The 27520-nt window shown below is 43.3% G+C and overlaps 4 protein-coding genes and 2 long non-coding RNA genes across 11 annotated transcripts; 2 read left to right on the top strand and 4 right to left on the bottom strand.

The window, feature by feature from the left end:
- Nucleotides 240–1961, top strand: LOC8059668 (zinc finger protein CONSTANS-LIKE 3). Its single transcript, XM_002452385.2, has 2 exons — nucleotides 240–1143; nucleotides 1274–1961. Exons 1-2 carry the CDS (start codon nucleotides 451–453, stop codon nucleotides 1589–1591), a joined length of 1011 nt encoding a protein of 336 aa, XP_002452430.1. The 5' UTR covers nucleotides 240–450; the 3' UTR covers nucleotides 1592–1961.
- LOC110434670 lies at nucleotides 4775–8033 on the bottom strand. 4 transcript variants are annotated; one of them, XR_002452288.1, is made up of 5 exons: nucleotides 7854–8033; nucleotides 6571–6793; nucleotides 5694–5931; nucleotides 5237–5314; nucleotides 4775–5095 (listed from the first exon to the last, which is right to left on the bottom strand). It is a non-coding gene; the product is annotated as an uncharacterized LOC110434670 (long non-coding RNA). The 4 variants fall into 4 exon arrangements; XR_002452287.1 differs by lacking the exon at nucleotides 7854–8033 and adding an exon at nucleotides 7277–7505; XR_002452289.1 differs by lacking the exon at nucleotides 7854–8033 and adding an exon at nucleotides 5994–6058 and having other exon boundaries at nucleotides 6571–6892.
- LOC110434668 (serine/arginine-rich splicing factor RSZ23-like) lies at nucleotides 9878–16102 on the bottom strand. 3 transcript variants are annotated; one of them, XM_021459246.1, is made up of 5 exons: nucleotides 15952–16102; nucleotides 15675–15772; nucleotides 12479–12567; nucleotides 11256–11499; nucleotides 9878–10574 (listed from the first exon to the last, which is right to left on the bottom strand). In XM_021459246.1, exons 2-5 carry the CDS (start codon nucleotides 15761–15763, stop codon nucleotides 10256–10258), a joined length of 741 nt encoding a protein of 246 aa, XP_021314921.1. In that variant the 5' UTR covers nucleotides 15764–15772; nucleotides 15952–16102; the 3' UTR covers nucleotides 9878–10255. The 3 variants fall into 3 exon arrangements, with proteins under 3 accessions (XP_021314921.1, XP_021314920.1, XP_021314922.1); XM_021459245.1 differs by having other exon boundaries at nucleotides 15675–15790; nucleotides 15952–16096; XM_021459247.1 differs by having other exon boundaries at nucleotides 15948–16088.
- Nucleotides 13008–15668, bottom strand: LOC110434671. The gene is made up of 2 exons (XR_002452290.1): nucleotides 13407–15668; nucleotides 13008–13333 (listed from the first exon to the last, which is right to left on the bottom strand). It is a non-coding gene; the product is annotated as an uncharacterized LOC110434671 (long non-coding RNA).
- LOC110434669 lies at nucleotides 19538–22118 on the bottom strand. The gene is made up of 5 exons (XM_021459248.1): nucleotides 21888–22118; nucleotides 21241–21316; nucleotides 20825–20938; nucleotides 20095–20196; nucleotides 19538–19857 (listed from the first exon to the last, which is right to left on the bottom strand). The coding sequence occupies exons 1-5, from the start codon at nucleotides 22007–22009 to the stop codon at nucleotides 19813–19815; spliced, it is 459 nt and encodes a 152-aa protein (XP_021314923.1). The 5' UTR covers nucleotides 22010–22118; the 3' UTR covers nucleotides 19538–19812.
- Nucleotides 22218–24573, top strand: LOC8072448 (protein TAB2 homolog, chloroplastic). Its single transcript, XM_002452386.2, has 3 exons — nucleotides 22218–23116; nucleotides 23191–23334; nucleotides 24122–24573. The coding sequence occupies exons 1-3, from the start codon at nucleotides 22321–22323 to the stop codon at nucleotides 24379–24381; spliced, it is 1200 nt and encodes a 399-aa protein (XP_002452431.1). The 5' UTR covers nucleotides 22218–22320; the 3' UTR covers nucleotides 24382–24573.

Raw genomic sequence — 27520 nt, forward strand, 5'->3', positions numbered from 1 at the left:
TTTTGGATTATGCTTTTACTATGCATTGACGATGCAAGGTGATACTGTTTAACCAACGCAAAAACAACAGACTTTAAGAGAAAATCTTTACTAGGTTCCGTTGTTTCCCCTTTGATCAAAGACATCTTACGTTGGCATCGAGTCTCAAAGTCCTTTTTCCAGTGACGATTAGCAACTCTAGTTGCTAGCAAAGTTGGCATCTAGCATCGTCGGACAAGCGAACAAAGGAGCAACCCCGAGACAGCGACGGGACGCCGGTCCACTGGCCGCCCGTCTCGTGGCCGCCAGCCCCTCCACGTGCTGGCCGACCCCTCAAAACGCCCGCTGCGGCGGGCACGCACCAACAAACACCCCGAGAGCAGCCATTTCCAGAGCCCGTCCGTGACACCAGCATCCAGCAGGCAGCAGCATCTCTCTCGTCTCGTGACGCCCGGAGCAGACAGCAGAGGCATGGACACCGCGGTGGAGCTGGAGCTGGAGCAGAAGCCGGCGGTGGGTTACTGGAGCGTGGTGGGCGCCCGGCCCTGCGACGCGTGCGCCGCGGAGCCGGCGCGGCTGCACTGCCGCGAGGACGGCGCGTTCCTGTGCCCCGGCTGCGACGCCCGGGCGCACGGCGCCGGGTCCCGCCACGCGCGCGTCTGGCTGTGCGAGGTCTGCGAGCACGCCCCCGCCGCCGTCACCTGCCGCGCCGACGCCGCCGCGCTCTGCGCCGCCTGCGACGCCGACATCCACTCGGCCAACCCGCTCGCGCGCCGCCACGAGCGCCTCCCCGTCGCGCCCTTCTTCGGCGCGCTCGCTGACGCGCCCCAGCCCTTCCCGTCCCCGGCCTTCGCCGCCGCTGCCGCAGCGGGGGGCCAGGCTCAGGGGGAAGCCGCGGCGGCGGACAACGACGACGACGACGGGAGCAACGAGGCCGAGGCGGCGTCGTGGCTGCTCGCCGAGCCCGACAACAGCCACGAGGACAGCGCCGCCGCCACCGCCGCCGACACGTTGTTCGCGGAATCGGACGCGTACCTCGGCGTCGACCTGGACTTCGCCCGGTGCATGGACGGCGTCAAGGCCATCGGCGTGCCGGTCGCGCCGCCCGAGCTGGACATCGCTGCCGGCAGCTTTTTCTACCCCGAACACTCCATGAACCACAGTGTAAGCCTCACACTTCTACACAACCTGGATCCTCACACCCATGGTTTCTTTCAGATTTCTCAAAAAAAAATATGCTCCCTTTTTAATTTTGTGGACGGTGGTGATAATGTAGACGCCTTTATTATTACAGTTGTCGTCGTCGGAGGTGGCGGTGGTGCCGGACGCGCAGGCGGCCGGCGTGCCGGCGGTGGTGAGCAGGGGGAAGGAGCGGGAGGCGCGGCTGATGCGGTACCGTGAGAAGCGCAAGAACCGCCGGTTCGACAAGACCATCCGCTACGCGTCCCGCAAGGCGTACGCCGAGACGCGGCCGCGCATCAAGGGCCGCTTCGCCAAGCGCTGCTCCGCGGAGGCCGACGACGACGCGCTGGAGCACGACGAAGGCGCGTGCTTCTCGCCCGCGGGGTCGGCGCACGCGGCGTCGGACGGCGTCGTCCCGTCCTTCTGTTGAGGAGGAAAGAAGACGGCGAACCCCGGCAGACGGCGGCCTTCCCCGCCTGCCTGCCCGGCGGCGACGACGGCTCCTTAGTTTTGCCAACTCTGTCGACTCTGAACCTTTTTTTTTTTGGTCTCTCCTCCCTCTCTCTTTTGATCGAGGGGTTGCTAGCTCTGGATCTGAAACTCCGAATGCATGGGACGCGAGCTCCGTGTAGCATGAATAACTGTGTAGTTGTTCGATGGACGAATCAATGGCGTTCGCATGGAATTCTCCTCTTGTAATCCTCTCGGTCCTCACCGTCACTGTAATCCACCCTTGTATATGACCATCTAGAGTTGTTTCTTTTCCATGGATGCATCTGCTACCTGAAAAATTTGCTGTTCATGTGCATCATCACTGCCACAGTGCAGCACTCGCTGTTCATATCCAACTACTGATCTGTTAATACCTTGTTTAGGCTCTGTTTAGTTCCCCATCCAAAAAAATTTTCATCCATCCAATCGGATCTTTAGACACATGCATGACATATTAAATATAGATAAAAAAATTAAACTAATTACACAGTTTGGTTGAAAATCGCGAGATGAATCTTTTAAGCCTAGTTAGTCTATGATTAGCCTTAAGTGCTACAGTAACACACATGTGCTAATGACAGATTAATTATGCTTAATAGATTTGTCTTGTAGTTTCCAGATGAGCTATGTAATTTGTTTCTTTATTAGTTTTTAAAAACTCCTCCCGACATTCTTCCGACATATCCGATGTGACGACAAAAAATTTTCCATATCCAATCTAAACAAGGCCTTAGTTCACCCCGAAATCCAAAAAGTTTTCAAGATTCCTTGTCACATCGAATCTTACGGCATATGCATGAAGCATTAAATATAAACGAAAACAAAAACTAATTACATAGTTTGTCTGTAAATCGCGAGACGAATCTTTTCATCCTAGTTAGTTCATGATTGGATAATATTTGTCAAATAAAAACGAAAGTGTTATAGTAGCGAAATCCGAAATTTTTTCGGAACTAAACAAGGCCTCTTTTCCTACTTGCGAACAACAAGAAGGTGGTTTGTTTAGTTCACCCCAAAAAGCAAAAAGTTTTCAAGATTCCCCGTCATATCGAATTTTGCAGCACATGCATGAAGCATTAAATATAAATGAAAGCAAAAACTAATTACACAGTTTAGCTGGAAATCATAAGACGAATCTTTTGATCCTAGTTAGTCCATAATTGAATAATATTTGTCACAAACAAACGAAAGTGCTACAGTACCGAAATCCGAAATCTTTTGGAACTAAACAAGGCCTTGTGGTTGGTAGAGCATCGATTCGAACACCAGAGCACGTGAAAGCGAAATGAAAACTGTGAGCTGCTCAGCAGTTACCGAAACGGGGTTGCAGGTAAATTTCTGATTTGAGCCATGGAATTGGGTTGAATCAATGAAGCCTTTTCAGCAGTTGGTGGCTGCTGGTGAAGTTGCAGCTAGACGCCGAACCGGGCTAGTACAGTACGTACCACCACCACGTGACTCAAGTGTACCCACAGTGCCCCCACTGTGCACGACTTTTTCCCGACAAGTGGCACGCAACGCACGACGCCGGCGCACATCGAAAAAATTCCTAAATGCGGCGATCTTTTCCTGCAAGAGGGAGGCCCCCGCTCGCTCAACAGCACGAACGATGATGGCGCGACACCCATGAACGACTGTACAGATTTTAACAGATCGGGTGATCTACTGATCTGTTAATCTCCCCTCTCTATATAATAATTATAGGTCAACAAAATTTATTTAGTTTTCTATATTTCCTAGTTTCTCCCGTATCCCTTGCCTGGGGTGCTGGATTTCTTTCTCAACGGTGGAAGAGACAAGGGCAGCGAAACTCTAACAGGTCAGGTAAGCGCTTGGTTGAAAAGTCATAATTAAAAGTATTATTTATTAATTTATTGTTAAAAAAGTATTATTTATTTATTAAAATAGTACAGAAGCGAACTTGAGCCATCTCCGATAGATTTTGGTGGGGTCAATTTGATACCAACAGATCTCAAGGGTGCACCGTCAAGCAGACTGTGGGGTTCGTCGATGGCCGCCTCTCATAAGAAAATTTCTTATTTGACATAAACTTTTGCTTTTCTATTTGATGACTGGGTAGTATGCCCGTACGTTGCTACGGGATAACTAAAATTTTAAGCAAAAGACACACGGATCACACGATAAAATAACAATACTACGAAATTAAATATCGATGTTAAAGTGACATTTAATCCAAAAGACAAAGTTCGTAAAATCAAATTCAAAGCTCTGATGACTATAAATTCGAATTCCAATGTTGTTTGAATACAAATGACTTCACACATACTATCATCCCATAAATAGATTTTTACCTGAGTATGTTGAGGATTCCTTGTCTCTATTTTACAGTTCACATTCTATACAACTAACAGGAACATAAGAGAGAATATACACCAATATACTGGTATTTTTGTTTTCTTAAATACAAATGATAGCTCCATAACATATAATAGAGAAATATTAAACAAAATTAGTTTCAACTATTGTATAGGAAAATAAAAAGCATGATCTGAGTGCTTCTTATCTTCTGCCATCAACAATCACAAAGAAACAAACATGAGATTATATAGCAAGGGCATCCTGTAGAACAGTGCTATGTCAAGGAATTTTCAGCAATTCCATTGCATACATGACATAACAAAAAAATAACAACAAACCTAATAAAAGATCTAAATAGAAGGCATGAACTGGATAGGTGGTGACGGGTGAACATGAAATTAACTTGATAATTTTGTAATATTTTTCAATTTCTTGAACATGTAATCCAATAAAAGTTAAAGGTTCATTATCACAGCTAAATTGCAAGGGGGTCATGTTACTGAATACTAATAAATAAATAAATAAATAAATAAATAATCCTAAAAGGTCAAGAAAATGTGGGAAGAACAATAGTATTTAGTAAATGTGAGGAAAAGAATAGAAGAAAGGCATAAACATATACAACTACAAGGGTGCTGATCCTAGCTCTCTACTCTGGAACAATGAACAGGAATCACATGACATAAGTTCATAATTCGAGTTCCTCCATATATGACATAATTCCCTTGTTCATATTGCAATCTAAATATACAGAAATAAAAAAAATGAAACCATGAATAGGAAAAGAAAAAGAATCATCAAGTAGTCATTGAAAATATCTCTAAAACTTTAGGCTCATGGCTGATATTGTAAAAAATAATTAAATTCTCACGGTTAACCAAACTTACAAATTAAGATAGAGCAACAATAAATAGCCCAAAGTGGTTTGTCAGATGCACACACTCTCTTAGCTCTATTTTGACAATACAATCAACTCCATCAGCACTGCCTAGGATTATACCCGTCCGTTGAAACGGAAACAACAAAAAAACAAACGTGATAATTGCAGTTCTAGGAATGGTAGTCCCTTAGCAACCGCTCTTCTAGCATGAAAAGAAGTTTGTCCAGCAGGCCTTACACCAGACTGAAAACAGAATGCAGTGCAAATGTCAAATTGGAGTGTCATTACTAATTCTGATTTTGAAAACTGGCCACTCTACAATATGAGCCAACATAATTTCATATGTTTGCTTTCAGAATCAGAGCTAGTTTTTAACAAGATTACCAAGTTGTCGCCATCCTCATTCAATCTGAAATAAGCCATGATGACCATGGAGCTTCAAAAATTCATGCGGAGCACCATCTGAAAAGAGCCAAATAAAGTATCGAAAGTGAAATAGTTTATTAAAAATGCTAATAGATCCCGAATGGTCAGAGTGTTAAAAGCTTATCAGCAACTAATGATAAATTATTATTTGACCTTTAGTTGACATACGATGAAACACATATAAAAATATATTTTACTTCATACTTAAGTTGTTTTCATGTTTGCAGAGAAGATTTCTCATCATATCTTTGATGCATGTGTTGTCAATCTTGTCATCTTCTAGTTTTCTATTACTTATTGGAAATTATTGGAAAACAACTGCTTATGTAAGGCATACCCACAAACACAAGTTATTGTGTTTCATTACTTATACAATACGAAAAATGAACAATGAACTGCTGACATATTATTTCACCTCTTTTATTAATAGCCTTATAGTGGTGAGGTCCCTATGAATCGCAAGGTCAATGACACCATTGAGTGTGCTGTACCATGTTTCCTTTTATTTTCATGTGTTTGGAGATTTGGAAGAGGAAGGATTGCATCTTCAACACTGGCTTGGTCTAGAGTGTGACCATCTCCTGCTTGCCGTTATTGCCAGGCTTCTACTCGAATTCCGGTTAATTCTTTAAATGTGATAAATTTTTGTTTTCCTGAAATTAAAATTTAGAAGCAATATAAATTAATATATCACTTGCAAAATGTGGGATCATACCACCATCGAAGTAATGACCACATATAATGCAGTAGCACACAAGTTTGCTGGCTCTTCTCATATGCCTATCAAAAGTAGGGTTCAATTTCAGCTAAGGAAGAAAGAAAATAAAACATGACTGTACATGTGTGAATCTGAAGCTTGATGCAAAATGTTGGTTTTGATTGGTGACCTCAGTACATAGTATCTATTATTATTACACCTACACCAATTGAAGTTCTAAATCCACTGCTAATAAGTGAATTTCCAGAAAGAAGATCACACATGATTCTCAATTCATGGCATAAAATTTGTTGAAACTTGAATATTTATATATTTGGAGAGCTCAAGTTATACCTAAACACAACTTGGATATTTGCTGAATCTTCAATATTTTTATATCTGGCGTGATTGAAAATCTAAAAGCTATATGATCAGGTAATAGACAACATGCATCGAACAATAGTCCAGACGCCTAATATCCCAACTCTCAACCCATAAGCATCGATGGTTTGGGAATCTCTGAGTTTGAATAATAGTTCAGGCACATAATAATATCTCAAATCCAACCCATAAGCATTAATGGTTTGGGACTCACCCGAGAGAGTGGATCGAGTAGGCTGCGGCTGCAACACGACACTTTGCTGCATAGTGAGGATTCATACTTCTGCAAAACAACTCCAAGATCTCTGCTCTTCCAAAAGCCAGCAGGATAGAGTTTGGAAGGCAATTGCAGGCGTCCATGGCAAAATGAAACAGGTCCCTCCATCGCCATCAATCTGTCGTGTGGCCATACTATGGACTCAACAATACTGGTCAAGCTGTGCATCATTTAAACAGAAGGCAATCATTTTTCTCTAAGCCATCATCCTCTAATTTTTGGTGCAAAATTTAAAAAGGATAAATTCACAGCAGAATAGGTGATCTATTTGGAACACGTAAGCTAGGAAGAATACTGAACAGTAATTAGAAAAAAAATGAATGCTTCTAAGACAAAGCTGGCATTGGCACTAACATAATTGAGCACCCCATGTCCAATGTGAAATCAGGACAAGTTCATCTCATAACCATGCATAAAAACATGCTAAAGATATAGACGTATAAGATATATATATATATATATATATATATAGCATGAATTAAAACGACCATAGCGGCATAGCGCTAAAAGCTAATTTCATGGAAAATTAGAAGCTGAATGACACTCATGGAAAATTAAAAGCAGAATGACACCCTTATTGACATAGTTGAAAAAAAACTGATGTATGTATTCATAGGGAGAATAAGCAAGCTGCCAGTCATACCTTCCATATCTCAATGCCCAGGGCATGAAGATGAACACAAAGAGATCATCTATATATGTTGCAGGAAAGTATCTATTTATATCATTTTCTCAAATCTATGGACCAGCTAGATTTTTTAATTTTCCAGTCATGTCAAATTTCATGGCCAATCAATGAATATCATGTCTTATGGTCATCGTTTTACTCTGAAACATGCTAAAGAGAATATGTTAACTTTGCATAAACTCAATTATCATGCAGTGTAAATTTAAACCCAAATTCATCAAATTAATAAAAAATTACTTCAGTTAAAAACACATTGATGTCAATTAACAGAGATTGAGCATTTTTAAGTAGTTAGTGCAGACGTAAGTGCAAACATATATTGACAATCAACTCGTAAAGAGACAAATAGCAGTATCTCATCTGCAGTTCTGCACAGGCGCCAAATCGAAGGAGAGCGTGCATCGCTATCCATCTGGGCACAGATGCAACATCCTCCTTCCAGATCAGGCAAATACATGTATATGAGTTCTAGAAACAAGAAAATACGGCTCAACTTGTGATCGAATGAGTAGCAAATCTGAGGCTTACGTACCAGCGCTTGGCCTCGGGCTCGTCGGCATCGCTCTGCTGCAACCCGTTCTTTGCCTCATCGTCGCCGAAGGCCGTACTCCTCCACAAGGGCAGGCCTACGGTGGCACGGACGACCGACGACAGTGGCCATGCGTGGCGGCGTGAGTTGCCGGTGGGGCTGGCTTGGTGGCCCAGGAGGCGCCTTAGGGACCTGCAGCGACCCAAATTGATTTATAAGTTCCTGTTCTTCAATAATTCCCCAAATTCCCCAAATGCAAACTGTGCCCAAAAAATTTCTCCAAATCCAATTAGATCCAGGAGAGAGCAGCTCGTATCGGACCTTGGCCGGGTCGCCACCAGAGGACTCGGAGCCGAGCCGCACCAGGATCTGCGCGGGGTCGGAATGCTCCAAGCCGGGCGCGTCCTCGCGGTCGCGCGATTCACCCGCTCGCTGCTCCTCTGCGCGCACGGACTGCGAGCCCGCGAAGCTCCAATCGGGGCCGAGCCTCTCGCACGTCGGGGCCAGGCCTCCGCGTTGCGACGACACCGTGTGCCTCCACTGGGCGGGCCGCGCGCGCCCTCCACGTCGTTCGCCGAGGCCGGGAGCCACGGGACCTACCGCAAGGTCGTGCGCACGCCCGCAAGCCAGCTGCCGGCTGAGCGCAGCCGGGGGAGCGAACCGACGGCGCACGACGGCGATCCACACGGCGGCGATCCCAGCAAGACGCAGGCGCAGGCGCAGGCGAAGGTGCCGAGCGGGATGCGGATCAGGAGCAAGACGCAGGCGCAGGCGGGGCGGCGATCCGCACGACGGCGATCCCAGCAGGTGCCGAGCGGGATGCGGATCAGGAGGCGGATCAGGAGGAAGACGCAGGCGGATCTGGGAGGGGTGGCAGGTGACCACGACGGTGGTTTCTTTCCTTGAGCGAGTTTGTTTCCTTTTTTTCGTTGCAAGAGAGAGAGTCGGGCGGGATGCGGAGGGAGGCGTCGCAGTAGGCAGGACGAAAAACGATAGGTTAAATGTTGCACCAAAACGGTGTCCATCTTTTAGTCTTTTTAGTTGTATGTAGGAGATGACAACCAAGTTTAAAAATCTCTTATTTAGCACCCAAATTTAAATTCTTTTCTATTTGTCACCTTTTTTTATCTATTTATTAACAGTATTAGGTCCCAAACGAAAAGACCATTTCGCCCTTTGTTTTGTTTAAATCGTGACGTTTCCTTTTGCTCTCTATTGCTATCATTTTTTAGCGTTTTTATTTTCAACGGTTATGTTTCCGTTTTTTTTTTTGCTTCTGTTACCACCACTCTAAAGTAATGTTAGTGTCAAATAGAAAAGCAAAAAAGTTTGTAATGTCAACTAGGAATTTTTCTCTCCTTTTGAAGTGCCCTGCTAGACGCGGCAGATGGTATATTGGAGTTCCATCTCCCACCCTGTTTGAAACGATGAAACATTGGTTTACCTATATGAAATAGTTGCGAGTGGCTACAGCTTAATGGGAGGTGATGCTCTACTGTCAGCGGCAACCTCCATCCCCTCTCGCAGATTCAGGCCTTGTTCAGTTAGATCTGAAATCCAAAAACTTTTCAAGATTCTCCATTGCATCGAATTTTATGACACATGCATATAACATTAAATATAAATAAAAAATAATTAATTATATAGTTTGACTGTAATTAACAAGACGAATTTTTAAGTTTAATTAGTCTATAATTAAACAATAATTGTAAAACAAAAGTGCCCAAAAACTTTTCTCCAAGGAACTAATTAAGGCCTGATATTGCTATCACACCCCCTGAATGCATCACCGACCAAAAGCGAGTAGGAAGATGTCTCTTCGGAAACATCCTATGAAAACCTAGGGAGGGGCCTGTTTAGATGCAGCCAAAACTTTTAGAGAAATAAGCACTTTTTAGAAGAATGAATCTAAACAAGAGCTTGTAAAACTTAGCTGTAAAGATTTGGAATTTAGGACCTTAGAGCCCCAAAACTGTGTAAACTTACTTAGGGACCTGTGTCATGTGTCTTGTTGACCAAAAAATTTGAGAAGCATCTAAATACCTATTTGAATGTAAAGTTTACAGCCAAAAGTTTTGGGATGTAAAGATTTAAGATCTAAACAGGCCCATAGCACACGACAAATACATTGTCCAAATTCGAATACAAACCAGTAATACAAGTGTAACACGAACCAGGTCTTGTCTTGACAACTACAAGCGCCCAAAGTCATCCAGTCAATACATAAAAACAGAAACGTTTGCCTCCACAATTGTATCAGCAGCGGTGTGTCCAAGGGAAACCCAAAACACTGGAACAAAATCTCAGACTGGATCATCCTATAGAATTACAGTTGTATCGATGCACTCAGGCAAAACATGCTGGGCCCCCTTGCGTTTTCCAGCATCTTGGGGCAGATAAGAATCTCAGGCGTCATTGGCATATGGGGACTCATCGCGCTGGGGCTGCTGTCCTGGGGATCTGCTATAGCTTCTTCTAGCATCAGGAGGTGGTGGCGGCGACCTGCTCACGTCTCGGGCTCCCGGTGGTGACCTGCTGTTATTTCTGGGAGGAGGTGGTGGTGGTGACCTGCTCATTTCTCGGGCTCCCCGTGGTGACCTGCTGTTATTTCTGGGAGGAGGCGGCGGCAGCGGCGGTGACCTGCTGAGACTCCGTGCACGAGATCCTGGTGGTGACCTGCTGTAACTTCGCCTCCTAGGAGAACGATCTCGTGGGCTGTAGCTCCTGAAAAAACCCAACATTTGTTTTCAGGTTTAACACAAAAATAATCCATTGAAAAGGCTGCTAGCAAGGAAAGAATACATGGATCTGTATTTTATGCAGTCTCTCAAAATGTTCCCCTCAAATATCAGGTTTGGATTCACAATGCTAACGAAGCCAGGTGGGTGGGAGAGGGGGATAAAGAATGCATTGGATCATACCAATGCAAGATAAACAACTACACTCGAAGTTAGAATGCATAGCATAGTTGAATGTTTGATTAAATACTATCCATCAAATAAGGAACACATCTAGTCATGTAGACATTAACTACAAATAACATCTCTAGGTGTGACTTCTTGCCATCACTCTTCTTTTTTCAACATGCCATCTTAATTTTTGCTGCATGTATTTATATTAGTGTAAAGGGGCTACTTTTAATCAGAAAGCAAAACTGAAAAAGGGGAAATGTGGCAATGACTAGGCTCAAACACAAAGCTGGAGATGTTCAGAAAATCTTTGTTTTTATCTGTAAACAGTGCTTTTGAGACCATTACTGGATACTCCCTTGGTTATAAAGAATGAGTTGTCTTCGAAATTTTGTTTCGTTCTTAGAAGTTTTAGGATTTCTAGGTGGTGTTTCCCAACCCTTACTAAAACTACTGGATGAATGCATGTGGTGGATTGGTGTCATTAGCAAATTACCTTCTGCCATAGCTTGGGCTCCTTCGATATCTTGGACTGCGGCTGCGACTTCGGCTACGATATCTAGGACTTCGGCTGCGACGCCTTCCACTACCCAGGCCTCCCGAACCAATCCGTAAGCGACACTCACGTGCAAAGTGGCCAGATTCACCACACTCATAGCACTTCATATCAGAACCGTTACGGTCTCGGCCACGGCCACCACCAGCTTTGGTTGACAGCTCAACCTTCCAACCATTCTTACCTATCAAACACAAATCAACAAGATAAGCATAAGCATACATTCACAAATTGCTGAAATATATGTATTCACAATAGCTAAGTGCAAAACTTCATTCAATTACTAGTGCAAAATAAAAATAAAAAGATAAAAAAAATCAGTGAAAGATTCATTATCAAGCAAGGTCGGATCATGTTAGCAGTTTGAAACAAAATCATTGCCTTTCTTGCAAAACAAGCCTTGTATTAATGTATTGGGGTTGTATGCAATTGTAGGACAAGGACTTGAGTACCTGCTCCATTGCCAGTAAGATATTGCTTATGCATTTGACAATGTACAGCAGTGCCAAGATATCCAGCACCCCAGCATTGCTATAACTATAGACATGACTTAGTATTCATATGTCAGTTGATATAATGGATACTAATTTCTATTCCTGGTAAAAGGGCAACTGCTATGTATCCAAAGACAGCTTTTCAGTTTTCACCCATTTCATGAACTCAACTCACAGAACACAATAAAAGCACAGAGACATTTGATACCTTACTAAACTATATGGCTATTACTTGCCAGCTGTAAGACAAAGAACTCAAAACTCACTGATGGATATAATAAAGTTTAGACAAGCAAACTTATTGGGAAGTGAACAACAATGAAAACTTAGAAATCAGGCAGCACAAAAATCTTTCACATCTTGACATCACATAAGCTACCACTTCATTTGAGGCACAACTTCCTGCTGCAGGGTGATAATTGCTGTGAATCAAAAGCTTTTATTCTATTATCTGAAGTTTATAAGCCTTTTCAAATCTACAAATAAGTAACTAAAAAGAAAAAAAAAGATAGTTTTTTTACATATAGTAATTTAATAGGACCACATCTACATTCTTTACAAAGGAACAACCTAATATCAGAAACCTGCATAAATTACTTGTACAAAGTCTTACAGGAAAAGGCCTCTACACTACAAAGTAATAAATAGGCATCCATAGTTATTAAGTACCATCCAATTCACGAATGGCATCTTGTGCATCCCTGCGGTCATCAAAGTCAATGAAGGCAAACCCTGGTGGTTTCCTAGCAACCCATACACTGCATGGAAAGAACAAATCAGTCCAAGTGAATGCATATAAACTATAATAATCTATTGTAAACATTTTAATACGGCCTTGAGCGCAATTTTGTTATGAACATGTTTAACTTAGTATCATCTTAATCAACAGCTAACAGAAGATAAAGTGATAAACAACTCAGCATGCAAATACAGAAACAAATTCAATCAAACCTACATAGAAGGATGGCTAGGATACTTTTTTGAGAAACCAAAGTAAAAAAGATGGCACTTTTGTACAGGTTAACAGCTAAATATATTGGCATCAACCAACTAAAGAAAAAGGTTGAAGTATTTCATCCAGTCTTAATATATCCATAGTATTGAGGAAATATGATTCCGAGTTAATTTTCTCAATTCTGACATCACCAGACAAGAACCTTTATTTATAGATCATAGACATAAATGAAGGAGAATATAATTGGTGGAATATTTGATGTATTGCATTGGGCCTCATGGGCTGATTATATAGGGTACATAGGACTAACACCTTATGTAGATACACAATGTGGTACTATTCCTATTTACTCTAACATCCCCCCGCAGTCATAGCGGGAGCGCTACAGACGGTAAGAATGGAGAAGAAGCTGATAAGTAACATCCCCCCGCAGTCATAACAGTCGATGTGCCACGTATGCTGTGGCTGGAGAAGAAGCCGATGAGTCCTAATGCAAGACGGTAGCCCTTTCTGCCAATGTCGAGGTAGCCGAGCGCAAGGGCACAATAGCCGTGGTCGAAGAAGTCGTGCTGAAAATGGCCAAGGTCAACGTAGTTGTGGTTGGGTTGCGTGTCGATGGAGCTGCAGGCACACAAGGGGCACCATGGTAATGACGGAGACGCGTCGAGGCAGCGTCGTGGGAGGGGGCGATGCCGAAGTCGATGCAATCAGGACCGTTGTAGAAGGGCGACGACGCAATCGAGGCAGACAGGGCACCGAGGCGCAGCTGGATTTGCCAGATCCAGCAACGCGTCGGGGACGAAAGCATGCGTTGGTGTTGCCAATACCAAGCGTACAAGAGCGAGGGCCCCGACCGTGTGGTTGTGCTGGACGAAGAAGAAGCAGTGCAGGAGAAGACGCGTCGGCAAGCAACAGCAACGACACGGGTAGTGGCAGCTCGATGACGAAGACCCAATCAGCAGGACGAAGACCTTGTGCAGACGGATGGCGCAGCAGGGATTGGACAGCACAGTCGTCGATGCACGGATGACGGCGATGGAGATGCAACAGCGACGCGTACACACGGACAGCGGTGTTGTGGCCTGATGAGGCGACACAACAGCAGCCCTGTTGCTCAGAGAAAATGCACGTAATACTCGGAGACGGTGTCGATGAAGTCGATGCCGATGTTGGAGTAGAACACGCGAGGTCGACGGGCGGTGGGCGACTCAATCCTTCAGCGATCGGGCAAACCAAAAAAAATACAGCAGCAGCAGATCGGGTGTACCCAGCAAGACGACACGACGGCGGCGGTGCGTCCCAATCGGGCGGCGCAAGGCGCACGGCGGGTCACAAACACGCGGGGTCGAAGGTGCCGACGCAGATTGACGAAGTGGAGATGGGCAGATCCACCCGACAACAGCGACACGCTAGATCTGGCTGCCTCCATGGCAGCGTAGGGTCGAGGCGTGTGGCCGGCCCTGGCCGCCACCACGGCAGCACGGGACAGGGCGAGATCCATCTGCCTCCATGCGATGAAGATCAGGTGTTGATGGCGACAGCCGGCGGCGAGCCCGGGGATGAGGCGGCGACGGCAACCTGGCGATGATGTAGGGGAGATCCCGATCTGCTGTGCGACGACGACGATGGCAGCCAGATCAATAGGATCGGGCGCCTAAAGAGGGGCGCTGCCCTCGACGGAGATCGACCTCTTCCCGGGGACACGCAGTGCGGAAGCAGCGACAGCTAGGGTTAGAATATAAACTAGGCGAATGATACCATATTGAGTTGCATGCACTTGACCAGTTCAACCCAAAAGCTTAAGCTGATGGGGAGAGGTGGGCAATTCACTTATACTCAAACAATAAAAATTCCATGTCAGAAGGTAGCATTATTATGTTCGATGCATTTCAGAATTACTGGCATGATCCATCTTTCAATCTATCAGAGTAACTTCAACTTCAATCTACTCTACATATCTCACTGGTTGTTTCTTATTCGTCATCATGTTCACCCAGTATTTTTTTACTGTGTTATCGTCAATTCATCATCAACATGAAGCATAAAAATAATTGCACAATTGCAAGTGTGCTAGATGTCTGGATTAAATCACAAGTGTTCAGAAAGACACCCTCTAATCTTTAGAAAGAGTTCCTACCTTTCTTCTAAAAAAACAAAGGATAATAACAACTCACAAGCCTTTAAAACAAAGAAGCTCAAATTAGTCTGCAAGAAACTAAGGAAGCAGCCAACACATAAAGTGAAAATTTAAAAGCTAGACACGTTAGTTGTCTTGAGCTTGATACTACTAACAAGATGTGATTGTCTATTAGTGAGGATAACTAGATAAGATTGAGCATCATATGTACTAGTAAGTGCAAAACGCACTTGCCAACTTATCATGAAGAAGCCCAAGCCCTACCGAACTAGGCCTCAGGTACTTGTAATTTAACATGAGCGTAGTACTGCTGTTTTCCCTTCTATTTCTCAAGCAGCATATGCATCACCAAAAAACTCTGATATTGTCAAGAAATAGGCACAACTCTACTAAAACTTGCTCTACTCAACAAACAAACAAAGCATACACAAATGCATTGGCATTGAGTCACTGTGCCACAGTTTCCTTATTGATTTTTATACATATCATATCACATGACCACTAAGTGGAGCAAAGGCTTCTGTATTGCTGTTTTACAATTGGTACGCACTATGCTCAACACGAAACTATCATACTCGAAACATAAATTGTTTAGCATGCATGTATATGAAGTAGCAAGCAACAGCGTAAAGTCGTATATATGCTATAAACAGTACGATAGAGGCAAGTCGGGGGAAATCATACCCGCAAAAAGACTACCTTAGCGCTTCCGCTATCAGTAAACAAAAAAAAAACGAAGCTTAGCACTTTCGAGCAAAGGCACCGCATCTCACCTCCTCAGAACCCCAAACGTGCGGAACTCGTCCTCGATCTCCCGCGCCGTCACACGCGGATCCAGATTCCCAACGTAGACGCGAGCCATAAGTTCAGCCTGCAACAGCACAACAATCTGAACAAAAAAAAAATCACTGAAATCCACTCCAAGGCGGAGGGGAACCAAGCTCCACCGAGGAAACCCAAATTCCTCACGAATTAGACCAAAACGGAGAAGAAAATCGAGGCGCGCTGGCCTAGGAACCAGAAGCAATGGGGGATCTAAAGCTTACTTGCCTTCACGAGCGAGCGAGCTCCGGGTGATTTGAGATTTGGGGTCGCTGGAGCGACCTGGGCTGCGGCTCTAGGGTTTAAGTTCGAGCCGCGGCCAGAGTAGAAGAGGGAGGGAGCGGGTGGAGGGCAGGGAAGTGTTTTGGGCGTAAAGGAGTTGACGAGTCTAGCATTGACTGTCCCGACTGTCATGGGTATTTTCGGAAATCCATGTTAGGTGGGAAAGGCCTATAGGCCTATTCGGCTACCTCCATCCATAAATAAAAAAAATGTAATTATAAGATTCGTATTAAGTCAAATAGCTCAATTTTGATCAAGTTTTTAGTTAATGAATAGTATTATCATATATGTCTCTAAATAAATATATTATGCTAATATATCATATAACTAATCGAATGAGACTTATTTTGTAACATTAATATTACTAGTTTTAATATAAATTTAGTAAAAATTTAAACTATTTGACTTCTCAAAAAACAAGAATTACATTCTTTTGTGGACAGAGAGAGTGCGTTGCAACCACTTAGGGCATGTACTACAAAGAGACAACTATTGTCTATAAGTTTTTGAAATTTATAACATAAACGGCTTAACAGACAGCTCGTACAATCCATAGACAATTGCTGTCTATTTGGTTCTCCATAAATTGATTAACACTTACATGTAGCCATGATCAATTATGAATATTATTTTTATATACCATTATGTTGCTAATTCATACAAAACAATTTCTTCAAAGTATATGTAATATATATTTCATAAATCAAATATAACATAAATCTTCTTTCTCATAAATCAAATATTGAATCAGATATCATTAACCGAAAATATTCAATAACTAGAATTGCAGGTTACATATATGGCATGTTTAATTGGTTTAGGTCACAAGCAAAATTACTTAGAGAACTAGCACTATCAAAGCATCAAGAGATGTGCGGTTCATGCTCGTTGCCTTGGTATAATTGTATTTTAGATGTATTTCTTCTTTTATTCTTCTATATAGAAAAATGACAAGGTAACACTGGAGGGCGTTGGCCACAGCTAATCCCCACTCACGCCGCCTGGTTGAAGACGTCTTTTGGAGCACGTGCTGCTGCTGTCGACTCATGAGACGTCGGCTTCCCTCTCTCACTTCATTCAATACCATCGGAACGGATTTTTTTGCAAATATATATCTATGTAGACGGCACTCCGGTGACCATTGTACGTGCCCTTATGGCCCTTTCGTACGGTGCTCATGGGCTACAAGAATAAGCGGCTGCACTATATAGGTTCCCTTTGTGTTGCTCCTGCTCCTATGGGCTTTTCGCTCCATCCGTATTGATATTTTGCCACTATTTAACACTAGCAAAGGAGTTGCTCTTTCATCGTGAACCCAAAAATAAACTATTGAATGGAGGAGATGGTGGAATTGGTTTTCACTAGCTTCACCACTACAATGGCGCTACAATACTCAATGGATAACTAACAATACCAATAATATACATATATAAACCAGTATCTTAGCTCTCAAATGCATTGTGCTCACAAAGCTTGAGTGTGAATGCGCAATCCACATGCGTGCCATCGTAGCCGTAACATGCCATGTGCGTGATGAGGGAAGGAGTGAGCTAGGCTAGGGTCAAGGATAGAAAGTTTGTCTTATATATGTCTCTAAATGGACAAATCTAGTTGAGAAAATTGAGGTATTGTGAGTTGATATTAGCTACTCTTCTATGATGGATGGTTTTATAAAACCCATGGATTTTGGATTTGGGTATTTATACCCCCCACCCCACCCCGACCCATGCCCATAAAGCCTGTTAGGTCTTGTTTGTTGACATTAACAATGAGTAGAGAAATTGATCCATGTCCTTACCTGAATAAGGCAAAACTTGTCGGGTTTTGCGTTTTGTGTACCTATTGCCACATCTAGGTCTATATGCTGTTGCATGGTTCCATTAGGTGGATGTATGGGCAGAGAGTGACACACATATGTGACCTTGACATCATTTTTAGGGTCAGTTGCTCCGACAATTCAAGATGGTCTTGAAACTGACATTTGATTGGACCTCCATCTTAGCTTTGGCGCCCACACTGGCCTTATGGCACTCACAATACAGACTCTATCATAGAGTCTAAAGTTATTTATTACCTCGAACAATGTGGACTTAGAGTCTAAATAAGACTTGGAGTCTTGTTTTTTCTACCTATTTCTTCAATAAATATGCTGCCACATCAGAAAAATACCATAAATAATATGTAATTAATTGTTTTGGACTCTATGATAGAGTCTTGCATTGTGAGTGCCCTAAGTGGTGGCTAAGGAGGGGGGCGTCTTGGACATCCTCGAGCTACTTTCCACTTGAGCTAGGATTCCAAGGGTGATTAATAGCTCACGACGATATTGTAGCACCTAGCAGAAATAGAAGCAACCAGTCTCTAATTTAGGTTGTTGTTTGGATGGTTGCAAACAACTATGCATTTCTATTTGCCTTTCATAATGGTGTAGACAATTGCATTTTGCACTCACATACTTCTGTGTGGGTCCAAACAATTGTTTGTTGGCCGTGCCTGTGTGCTCACATCTCCTGTGGCAAGCTCAGCTCGTGCCATTGTAGTCAGATATAGATAGGTTGCTGCCTCGCGGGTTAGCACGTCTTGGAGCCTTCTACATACGATCTATGATTCTAGCAGCATTGATCTAACGATGGTTTAAGGCAAAAGAAACGAAGAAAAAAGTCCTACTACCTTTGATTTATTTTCCCTTTGTGTCAAGCGGTCTATCTTTTGCATTATCAATCATTTTTCTTGATGAATATCAGATATGATGCACTCTTTTGAGTGCCTTTATTTTTTTTTAAAAAAACTATATAATTTAGGACTCCAGCCCCCTTCGTTGAAAACAAAAGGCTCACAAGGACTTGATGTTTCACGGGATTTGTGGGTGTGAATGGTTTGAGGTTGCTCTTAAAATCCAAAATTCATGTGGACGATGTTTCGTCAGAGCTTCAAACCAGAATTGGGTTTTTCTTTATATGAGGGGGAAAAAAGAGGGAATCAAAGTTTTTGTAGTGGCTCTAGAACAACGAACCGTGTACGTACTGCTATCCAGTCATACATTATCGAACTTTCCTGAGATGGTGGAAACCTTACCGATGATAAAAACCTCATGACCATTTTTTTTCCTAAGTCAGGATGACTTGCGCTTCTGAAATTGTTTTTTTTTTATTAACGTAGCGCTTCTGAAATTCTAATGAAATCATCTTGGTCCAAACAGGCAAAAACTAGCATGCTCGTTGCGGAGTGAAAGAGCGAGCACAACGTTAGGAAATAGGAATTCAGACTGTACATGCTCAGCTAAGCCTTCTAAAGCACCCAATGTTGTGAATCTATACCACGCATGCTATGCTCAGCTCCTTTGCCATAAATATAGATCCTTCAACAAATTCCTAATGATATGCTCCTGAAGTTTTCCAAGTTGAGCTTGAAGTTGTGCATGGACCCTAAATGGATCCACGCTAGTGACATGTAGTACATGCTCAACAGATTGTTTTTTAGCTTGCAGTTACAAACACAACTATTACAAAGGGTTTCGTAAAAGAAAGAAAAGAGTTCTCAAAGACTTCAACATTTCACATTTAAGTATGAAGAACTGATCTTTAGCAGGTGCTATCATCAGAAATTGTTGGGACGACTCTGTTACATGTATATTAATGTTCAGCCCATGCTATCGTGCTTGATAAACATAAAAGTCTGGGTGCGCTATTGCACAGCCATCTGGGATTTAACTCCCAAAAAAATTGTGTGGATTCAACAAATAAGATTCAGATAAGAGTTATCCTGACCAAGGAACGTGAAAAAGAAATCTCCAATCATGGTCCAGTATTATTGCCCAAATAAACTAGAAATAGCCGTGAGATATCCAGCTAGCTGCAGAAATGGATGAGCACACGATCACATATTAGAAGCGCAAAACTGTAATTAACACCATAAAAAAACTGTAATTAACATTCTGGTTTCTAAGTAAATAATTGTCTAGCAACAGAAATCACTGTGTCCGTTATAACATTTCCCGAGTCTTGGTTATGATAAAAGTTTGTATATCTCTGTCAAAAGAAAGTTTATATATACTAAAAACCGAATTTCTTCTACATTCAGTTTACGTACCTGCCCTAAGATGCCCTTTCCTGTCTGAGCTTCCACTACCAATCCAGCAGTCAGTCCTATCATTGCCAATGCCCCGTTGATCGCTTCTGCTTGACGGCGCCTCTGGAAAACAGACCATAGTGATTTGGATCAAATTTGAAGAGTAAGAAAAAAAAATGAAGCATCAATATAGAATATAGACTGATGTTGGGATTCAGAGGTGAGTGCAGCAGATGAGTTTTCCAAGACAAACAGACACCAATTAATGGATGATGAAATAACTATTTGTTAACAGAAAGTGGAAGTAATATATTAGTAAAATAATAAACATATATGTTTCTTGAATCACCAAAGGAATTTCAGCATCTCTCTTATAAGTTATAATCCCCCCTTCAGGTAGATTTTTTTTAAAAAAATTAATGATACATGTCCATGTGAACATTACTGCAATGTACAATCGACTAGGTAATATTAAGTAGAATGTCCATTTGCAGTTAGGTTAGATGCCTCAACTGAAGAACATGCAATAAATTTTTCACCCACAGGAAAAAAATTAGAAATGGGAACCTTGCAGGACAACATGAACAGGGAAAAGCCTAGTTCTGTTTCCAGTTATCTGAAACAATGATTCATCACCAACTATTGGTCCAAACAAAGATGTCTTCCACTTTTCTTTATTATGAAGATTCCTTCCTTTAGTATATATGATTGATTTAATCTAAGGAATGATATACTCCCAGCAACAATGCACCTTCAGCTTTTCTTTGGCCCTAATTTCTTGCATTTGTTTAGCAGCTAGGCGCTTAGCTTCCAGTGGATCAACCATCACAACATTCTCACCTGAGCTTCTTTTGCCTTGTGGTGCCTGATCCATTTGAAAAAAAAAACAGTTTAGCTACCAAGAGAGAATGTATTATCTAGAATAAGAATGCAACAACTGGCACCAAAGAAAGTTGAATAACTTTATCCAGGACCTGGGTTAGTATAACGCATAAAGTAAAGAGTACTAAGGAATTATGGTATCCTGTTTGGGATATAGGCCAATGAAATTGAGCAACTTCTAAAAAAACAAAATCACAGAAAGTTATGTTCAACAAACATTATTAATGCCATAGTCCTACCAACCCTAAAAAACAGGATGGCCTACTCAAAAAGCCTGATGCATACATCTGCACTAGCAAAGGCCAGAACGCGGCTTCTCCGGTATAAGGTATGTCCCAATTGCTTGTATTGAATTGTCCATCTATGAGAGAAAAGACATATAACTCAGAGGTCAGTTAAGTTGTAATGCGAGTACTATCGATGTCACTAACCACAACCAGAATTAGCTATTATTAGTAAACCAAGTAAAATCAACTGATATTAGTTCAAATGTACTGGTCTCCTGGCTGCTTGCCAACCCAAATGAGGAAGTTGAACCGTTTCACAGTTGTACAAAAAGTCGAAGTGAATTTTCCCAAAGGTTTGTAACTGAATAACAGGTTTTGAACTTGTAACTAGTAACTACTCTACATATGGTAGGAATGGAAACAGGATACACCAGAACGTGGAGTTCCACCAAACATTCTTCAATACTTATAGCAGTTAAAGGTAAATTCACAAGATTGCAGAGAATAAAAACTACTAGCACCAAACGGTTTTCGTGTTGGCTAGCTTCAGCGAAAAAAAAAACAATGCAAAATTCTCGTCTAACAAAAAAAATATTTAACATCATCGAGCAACTTAATTTGGGATTTCCACAAAGCTTTATTGAATCGGCCAAGAACAATACTGCATCGATGGAGGCAGGGCAACAGGAAACAAGAAGAACATACCTGGACAAGGACGGAGCAGAGGACACACGCTCGATCGTGAGGAAGCGGGAGGAGCCAGAAGCACAAGAGGCTGGAAGAGGAAGAATCGACGCCGAGAAGCAGAGACCGGTGGAGCACGCCATTCTTGCTGCTCCCCGCCTCCTACCCCCCTCTCCTCTTTTTCTACGGACGCTGGACACCGTCGTCTACCACCCTCTAGTTTTTCGTTTTTCTTTCTTTCTTTCTTTCTTTCCCAAAGCAGGTCGTCTTTATCCTCTTCCCTCACCACCGTTAGGTGGGCTTCTTCATGATCCTGGGCCGGCCCACGGCCCAAGCATAAGACTCAGATCACCACACTGCTTGGTGTGGTGGATGAACTGGTTCACCCGCGACCGCCATCACTAGCGTTAGCTTCTGCGTGTGGCCGTGGGCGCCTGCCTGCTTGCGTCGCGGCATGACGACCGCCACCGCCATCGTCGCCGGGCATGGCCTTGCCCTGCGCCGCAGCCTCCCCCTCCCTAACCCTCCAGGGCGAGCCACCACCTCTGTCTCCCTCTCCGCGCGCCCTGTCACTCCCGCCCGCTGCATGATTGTTCCGCCTACTAGCCCGTCGCCGCGGTCGCGCCGGTGCCGGTCCATCTCGTCCGAGAGCTCCACCGCCGCATCCGCCGCGGCTGACATCGCCAACGAAGAAGCGGATCCCGTGGACGAGGAGGAGGAGGAGGAGGAGGAGGAGGTGGTGGACCCGCAGGCGGAGGTGTGCTACCTGGACCCCGACGCGGACCCGGAGTCGATCCGGGAGTGGGAGCTGGACTTCTGCTCGCGGCCGATCCTGGACGCGCGTGGCAAGAAGGTGTGGGAGCTCGTGGTGTGCGACGCGACGCTGTCGCTCCAGTTCACGCGCTACTTCCCCAACAACGCCATCAACAGCGTGACGCTCCGCGACGCGCTGTCCTCCGTGTCGGAGGCGCTGGGGGTGCCCATGCCCGACCGCGTCCGCTTCTTCCGGTCCCAGATGCAGACCATCATCACCCGCGCCTGCGGCGAGCTGGGCGTGAAGGCCGTGCCGAGCCGGCGGTGCGTCTCGCTGCTGCTGTGGCTGGAGGAGCGGTACGAGGTGGTGTACAGCCGCCACCCGGGGTTCCAGGCCGGCACCCGCCCGCTGCTCGCGCTCGACAACCCGTTCCCCACCACGCTCCCCGAGAACCTCTTCGGCGACAAGTGGGCGTTCGTGCAGCTCCCGTTCTCCGGTCAGTAAGATTTGCCTTTTTCTCAGCGATTAGCCTTGATTATTAAGCCATTGATGAGGCATTTTGGTGTGCAGCTGTGAGAGAGGAGGTGGAGTCACTGGGAAGGAGGTACGCGTTCGGTGCGGGGCTGGACTTGGATCTGCTGGGGTTCGAGCTTGATGACAGCACGCTAGTCCCTGGCGTCGCCGTGGAATCATCTCGCGCCAAGCCTCTAGCCGGTAAGTTTGTACCAAATACTAGAAGAATGACAGTAATGTGCTGTCTCGGTGTACTGAATAACTGAAATTAACAAGCAGCCAAAACTCTAAAAAAAAGCAATATGAACCCAAGCCATTCAAAATGTGTGTAGCAAACTGACAAAGATTTTGCTTGATTGCAAATGCATCTATCTATATGTTCTGATTATGGGGCGCAAGCCGTGCAAAATGCTTTTTTTGTTGGTAAAAGAACCACTAAGTTATTGAATAGTACTTGCATATCAGTTATTACTTTGATAGTTTGATCTCTATGAACTATGATCTTATCGAAGTAGGCAATGCAATAGTGTAATTAACTATTGCCTCTCTCCATCAACTTAAGTTTTTTGTGCAAAACGATCGGTGCATACAACTTAATATAGAGTGAACGTCATTCACTGAGGCAAGTTCTGGCATGTCATATGAGATGATCTCACATGTTTATCGTTCCAGAATTTTATCACTAGTACTTTGAGAATGTAGAAGGAATGACAGCCAAATAACAACCATCTAGTTGATTATGGACTAGAAGAAATGACAACCCCGATAAGAATAAATGATAACCGGATATGCATTTGGTGTTGGACAAGTTACAGCACTTGAACTGGATACTGTAAAGCTGAAGAGGGACAATATATGTCGAACAACTACACCTCCTGCGTTAGCTAGTTTGCTTTGTCGCTGCTTAGGTTGCATGTTCGTTGAGTAATGACTCATCATCAGAAACCAACGGTATCATCGATCTTTGTGTTTTCTATCTCCATTTCAGCGTGGATGAATGGTCTGGAGATCAGCGCGATGGAGGTGGACACCGGCAGGGCGAGCCTGATCCTGTCGGCGGGGGTCTCGACGCGGTACATCTACTCCGGGTACCAGAAGACCCCCGCGGCGACGCAGGAGGCGGAGGCCTGGGAGGCGGCCAAGAAGGCCAGCGGCGGCCTCCACTTCCTGGCCATCCAGGAGAACCTCAACTCCGACGGCTGCGTGGGGTTCTGGCTCCTGCTGGACCTGCCCCCGCCGCCTGTATGATGGATGATCTATCCAGGCGCTAGTTTATTTCTGTCATGGATTTCGTCTTGAAAAAATCACTGTAGCATCGACGTCTAGTGCTGATAGTAAATTATTTTTGGGAAATCAGTATACAGAAATTCAGAGAGGAAAGTATAAAAAGCCAAAAAGGAAATGTTTGGACAGCCTTGCAGGTCGCAACGCTTTGTTTTTTTTTCTCTTTTATTTTTTGGTTCCACTGATGACCCAATGGTACCATCGGCCCGAGCTGTAGGCGGCCGCCTTCCTCCGTCGCAGGCCAGCCCGTCCAGCCAAGCGGCGTGGCGGCCCAGTGTATTGTTTGTTTTTTAAGGAAAGGCCCAGAGCATTGTCGTCCCTAATTTATTTCACGGAGCGTGCGCTGCTGCCGTGTGAGGTGTGACGCTGGCATTTGGACTTTGCAATTTTGTTAACTTAAAAAAAGGAAGGATTGACATATATACTAAGCCTGTTCGCACTTGGCATTGGAAAACTAGCGCGAAGTCCGTGTGCGGCTACGGGTTGAGGTTGCGCGAGTTTGGCGACATTTCGCCGCTAGACTTTCCTGCGAACTGCCCATCGGTCTTCCATCAACGTCAGGTACTCCATCGATGCCATCCTAATTGTTTGTGTTTTTGCCTATCGGTCTTCCATCAACGCCACGTGCTCCATCGATGCCCTTCGGATCGTTTTTGCCAGCAAAGACTCCAGCCGCCAAATTCTGAGCGGCCATGCACAAATGACGCGACCTCAGTGCCTCGGCGGAAATAAATTTGCCGCGAACATTCACCCGACGCGCTGGGAGGAGAAAAGCTCGACAAAAAAATTGTGTGGGTCCATACTTTTCTTTTTTGCCAAGTGATTAATGCCAAACCATTGGAGATCTGCCTCTTTTCACCTTTGCCATATTTTTTTTGAGACTTGGCAAACTACCTCATTTGCCAAACCAATTATGCAAAACGGTTGGAGATGCTCTTAGGACAGTCTTAGTAGGGAGTGTTTTATAGCGTTGTTTTTAAAACGGCTATGTCATGCAAATTGAAATAAAACTTGAATGAAAAACATCCGCTCTCAATAGAGAGTTTCATTCTATGGTTTTATAGTCATTTAATTCCAAGACTCGTAAAGAGTTGGTAATCGTGCCAAGAGAGTTTTAACTAGATGAAATCCATCTCTTCTCTTTCTTCTTAAATACACTACCATGTCATAAAAATACTTATGTGGCAACCTATTTAATATGAATGAAACTTACATGAAACTCACACTGAGACTGATCTTAGTACTTACTTTTTGTGAAGTCAGGTGGTGTTTTAGATCTGATTAAGCTACCCATTGAAGCTCGAGGAGCAGTATTCACAAGAATAGAGATATTAGTAAAAAAATCCTTCAACAAATTATTTAATTAGATCTTCAAATTTATTATGAATTGTTTTTTATTTCTTACTAGCCAAAAATAATAAGTAAGGATGACTCTCCAAAGTGCACACAAGAGGCTGTCCTAAGGTATAAAAAGAAATAGACAATGTTTTTTTATTCAAATGACAAATAAGGATTTAGAGAGTAAGTTTAAGAAGATATGCTCTAACTAGATACCCCTGCCTGTGGCGGAGCACGTGAATAGTGTGAGATCGACTAAATCAATAGTATAATGCACAAGTCCACAAGAAAAATGTAAAAGGACATGAATGGCCCTTTTGGCCTCAACCAATCAACATTAGTTGAAATTTATATAATACAAAAAAAAGGAATCAACCTTTTGCTTTTGCTTACTAAACATCAAATAATGTTGACTAGATGGAGTATTTATCTTTATCATAGTAAAAGATAGTTACAAGAAAACAATCAAATCCATTCTTGAGAGGTTTGAAATTATACAACACCAGTAAAGAAGTTTCTATGTAGTTATTTTTTAATGTGTGAACTATTATGATTACAATACCATATATACTAGAACAAAGAGTTCTACTCAAATAAAACAACAAAAACAAACAACGGATTTGTTTTCTATATGCGGATGAAGAAACATAGCATATCTATGAGGATATAATTCAATATACTAGCTCAAACCTTTGGCTGTTCAAAAGGTACTCTGCCCTTCACATACCTTGGCTTACCTCTAAGCTTAGGCCAACGGTGGCAGATATCTGGCCATTAGTCAATAAATGTGAAGACTTTCAAGCATTTCATCCAATCTAAGCCAAGCTAGTAGGTTACAAATTACAAATGTAGTTCTTACTGCTTTGCCAACCTACACATACATACCTCCTACCAAAAACTACAATCAAACAGATTGATAAGTTTAGGAAACACTACTTATGGAGGGGATCTGATTTGAATTGTAAGAAACCTTCAAACACTACCTGGTCTCGAGTATGTGTTCCAAAAGAATGTGGTGGCCTTGCAACTTTGAATTTGCACACAAAATGAGAGTTTGCTTTTGAAGCATCTTCATAAATTTTTCAATAATTTGGATGTCCCTTGGGAACAGTTGGTTTGGAACTGTCATTATTAGAATGGTTGGTGGAAGGATGTTCTCAGATCCCTTACATCTTTCAAAGGTATGGCTTTAGCAACAATTAAAGATGGATCTACTTGCTATTTTGGGTTGACATTTGGAATGCTAGATTGCTTAGTTCTCAATACCTAGAGTTGTTCTCCTTTGCAAAGGATCAACATTTTTCAGTTCAATTATTCATCTCTATGGTTGACATGGCAGGAATGGTAGATTTATTTCATTTGCCTCTTTCAACCCAAGCCTATACTCAATTTAAGCAGTTGGCTTCCATCTCGGCTGACAATCCTCTACATGAAGGGAATGCTACTTGGTCATACATTGGGGGTTCTAACTTGTTTGCTTCAAGTAAAGCTTACTTATGTCTCACATGAACAAGACAAATTCACTTGACATTTAAGTGGTTATGGAATTCTTGTTGTCAACCAAAAAAAATTCTTTTTCTGGTTTTTACTCAAAGATAGTCTCAGTACCACAGCCTCCTCAAACGAAGAAACATGGAATTGGATAACTACAACTGTGTGCGTTGCTATTTAGATACTGAAGAAACTCTGCTGCATCTTTTCTTCCATTGTCCTTTTGCCATGTGTTGCTGAAAAACTATGGACGTAGCACCCCTAATTCAAGATG

The sequence above is a fragment of the Sorghum bicolor genome, chromosome 4 (genome assembly GCF_000003195.3).
Source record: "Sorghum bicolor cultivar BTx623 chromosome 4, Sorghum_bicolor_NCBIv3, whole genome shotgun sequence".
Classification (NCBI taxonomy): Eukaryota; Viridiplantae; Streptophyta; class Magnoliopsida; order Poales; family Poaceae; genus Sorghum; species Sorghum bicolor.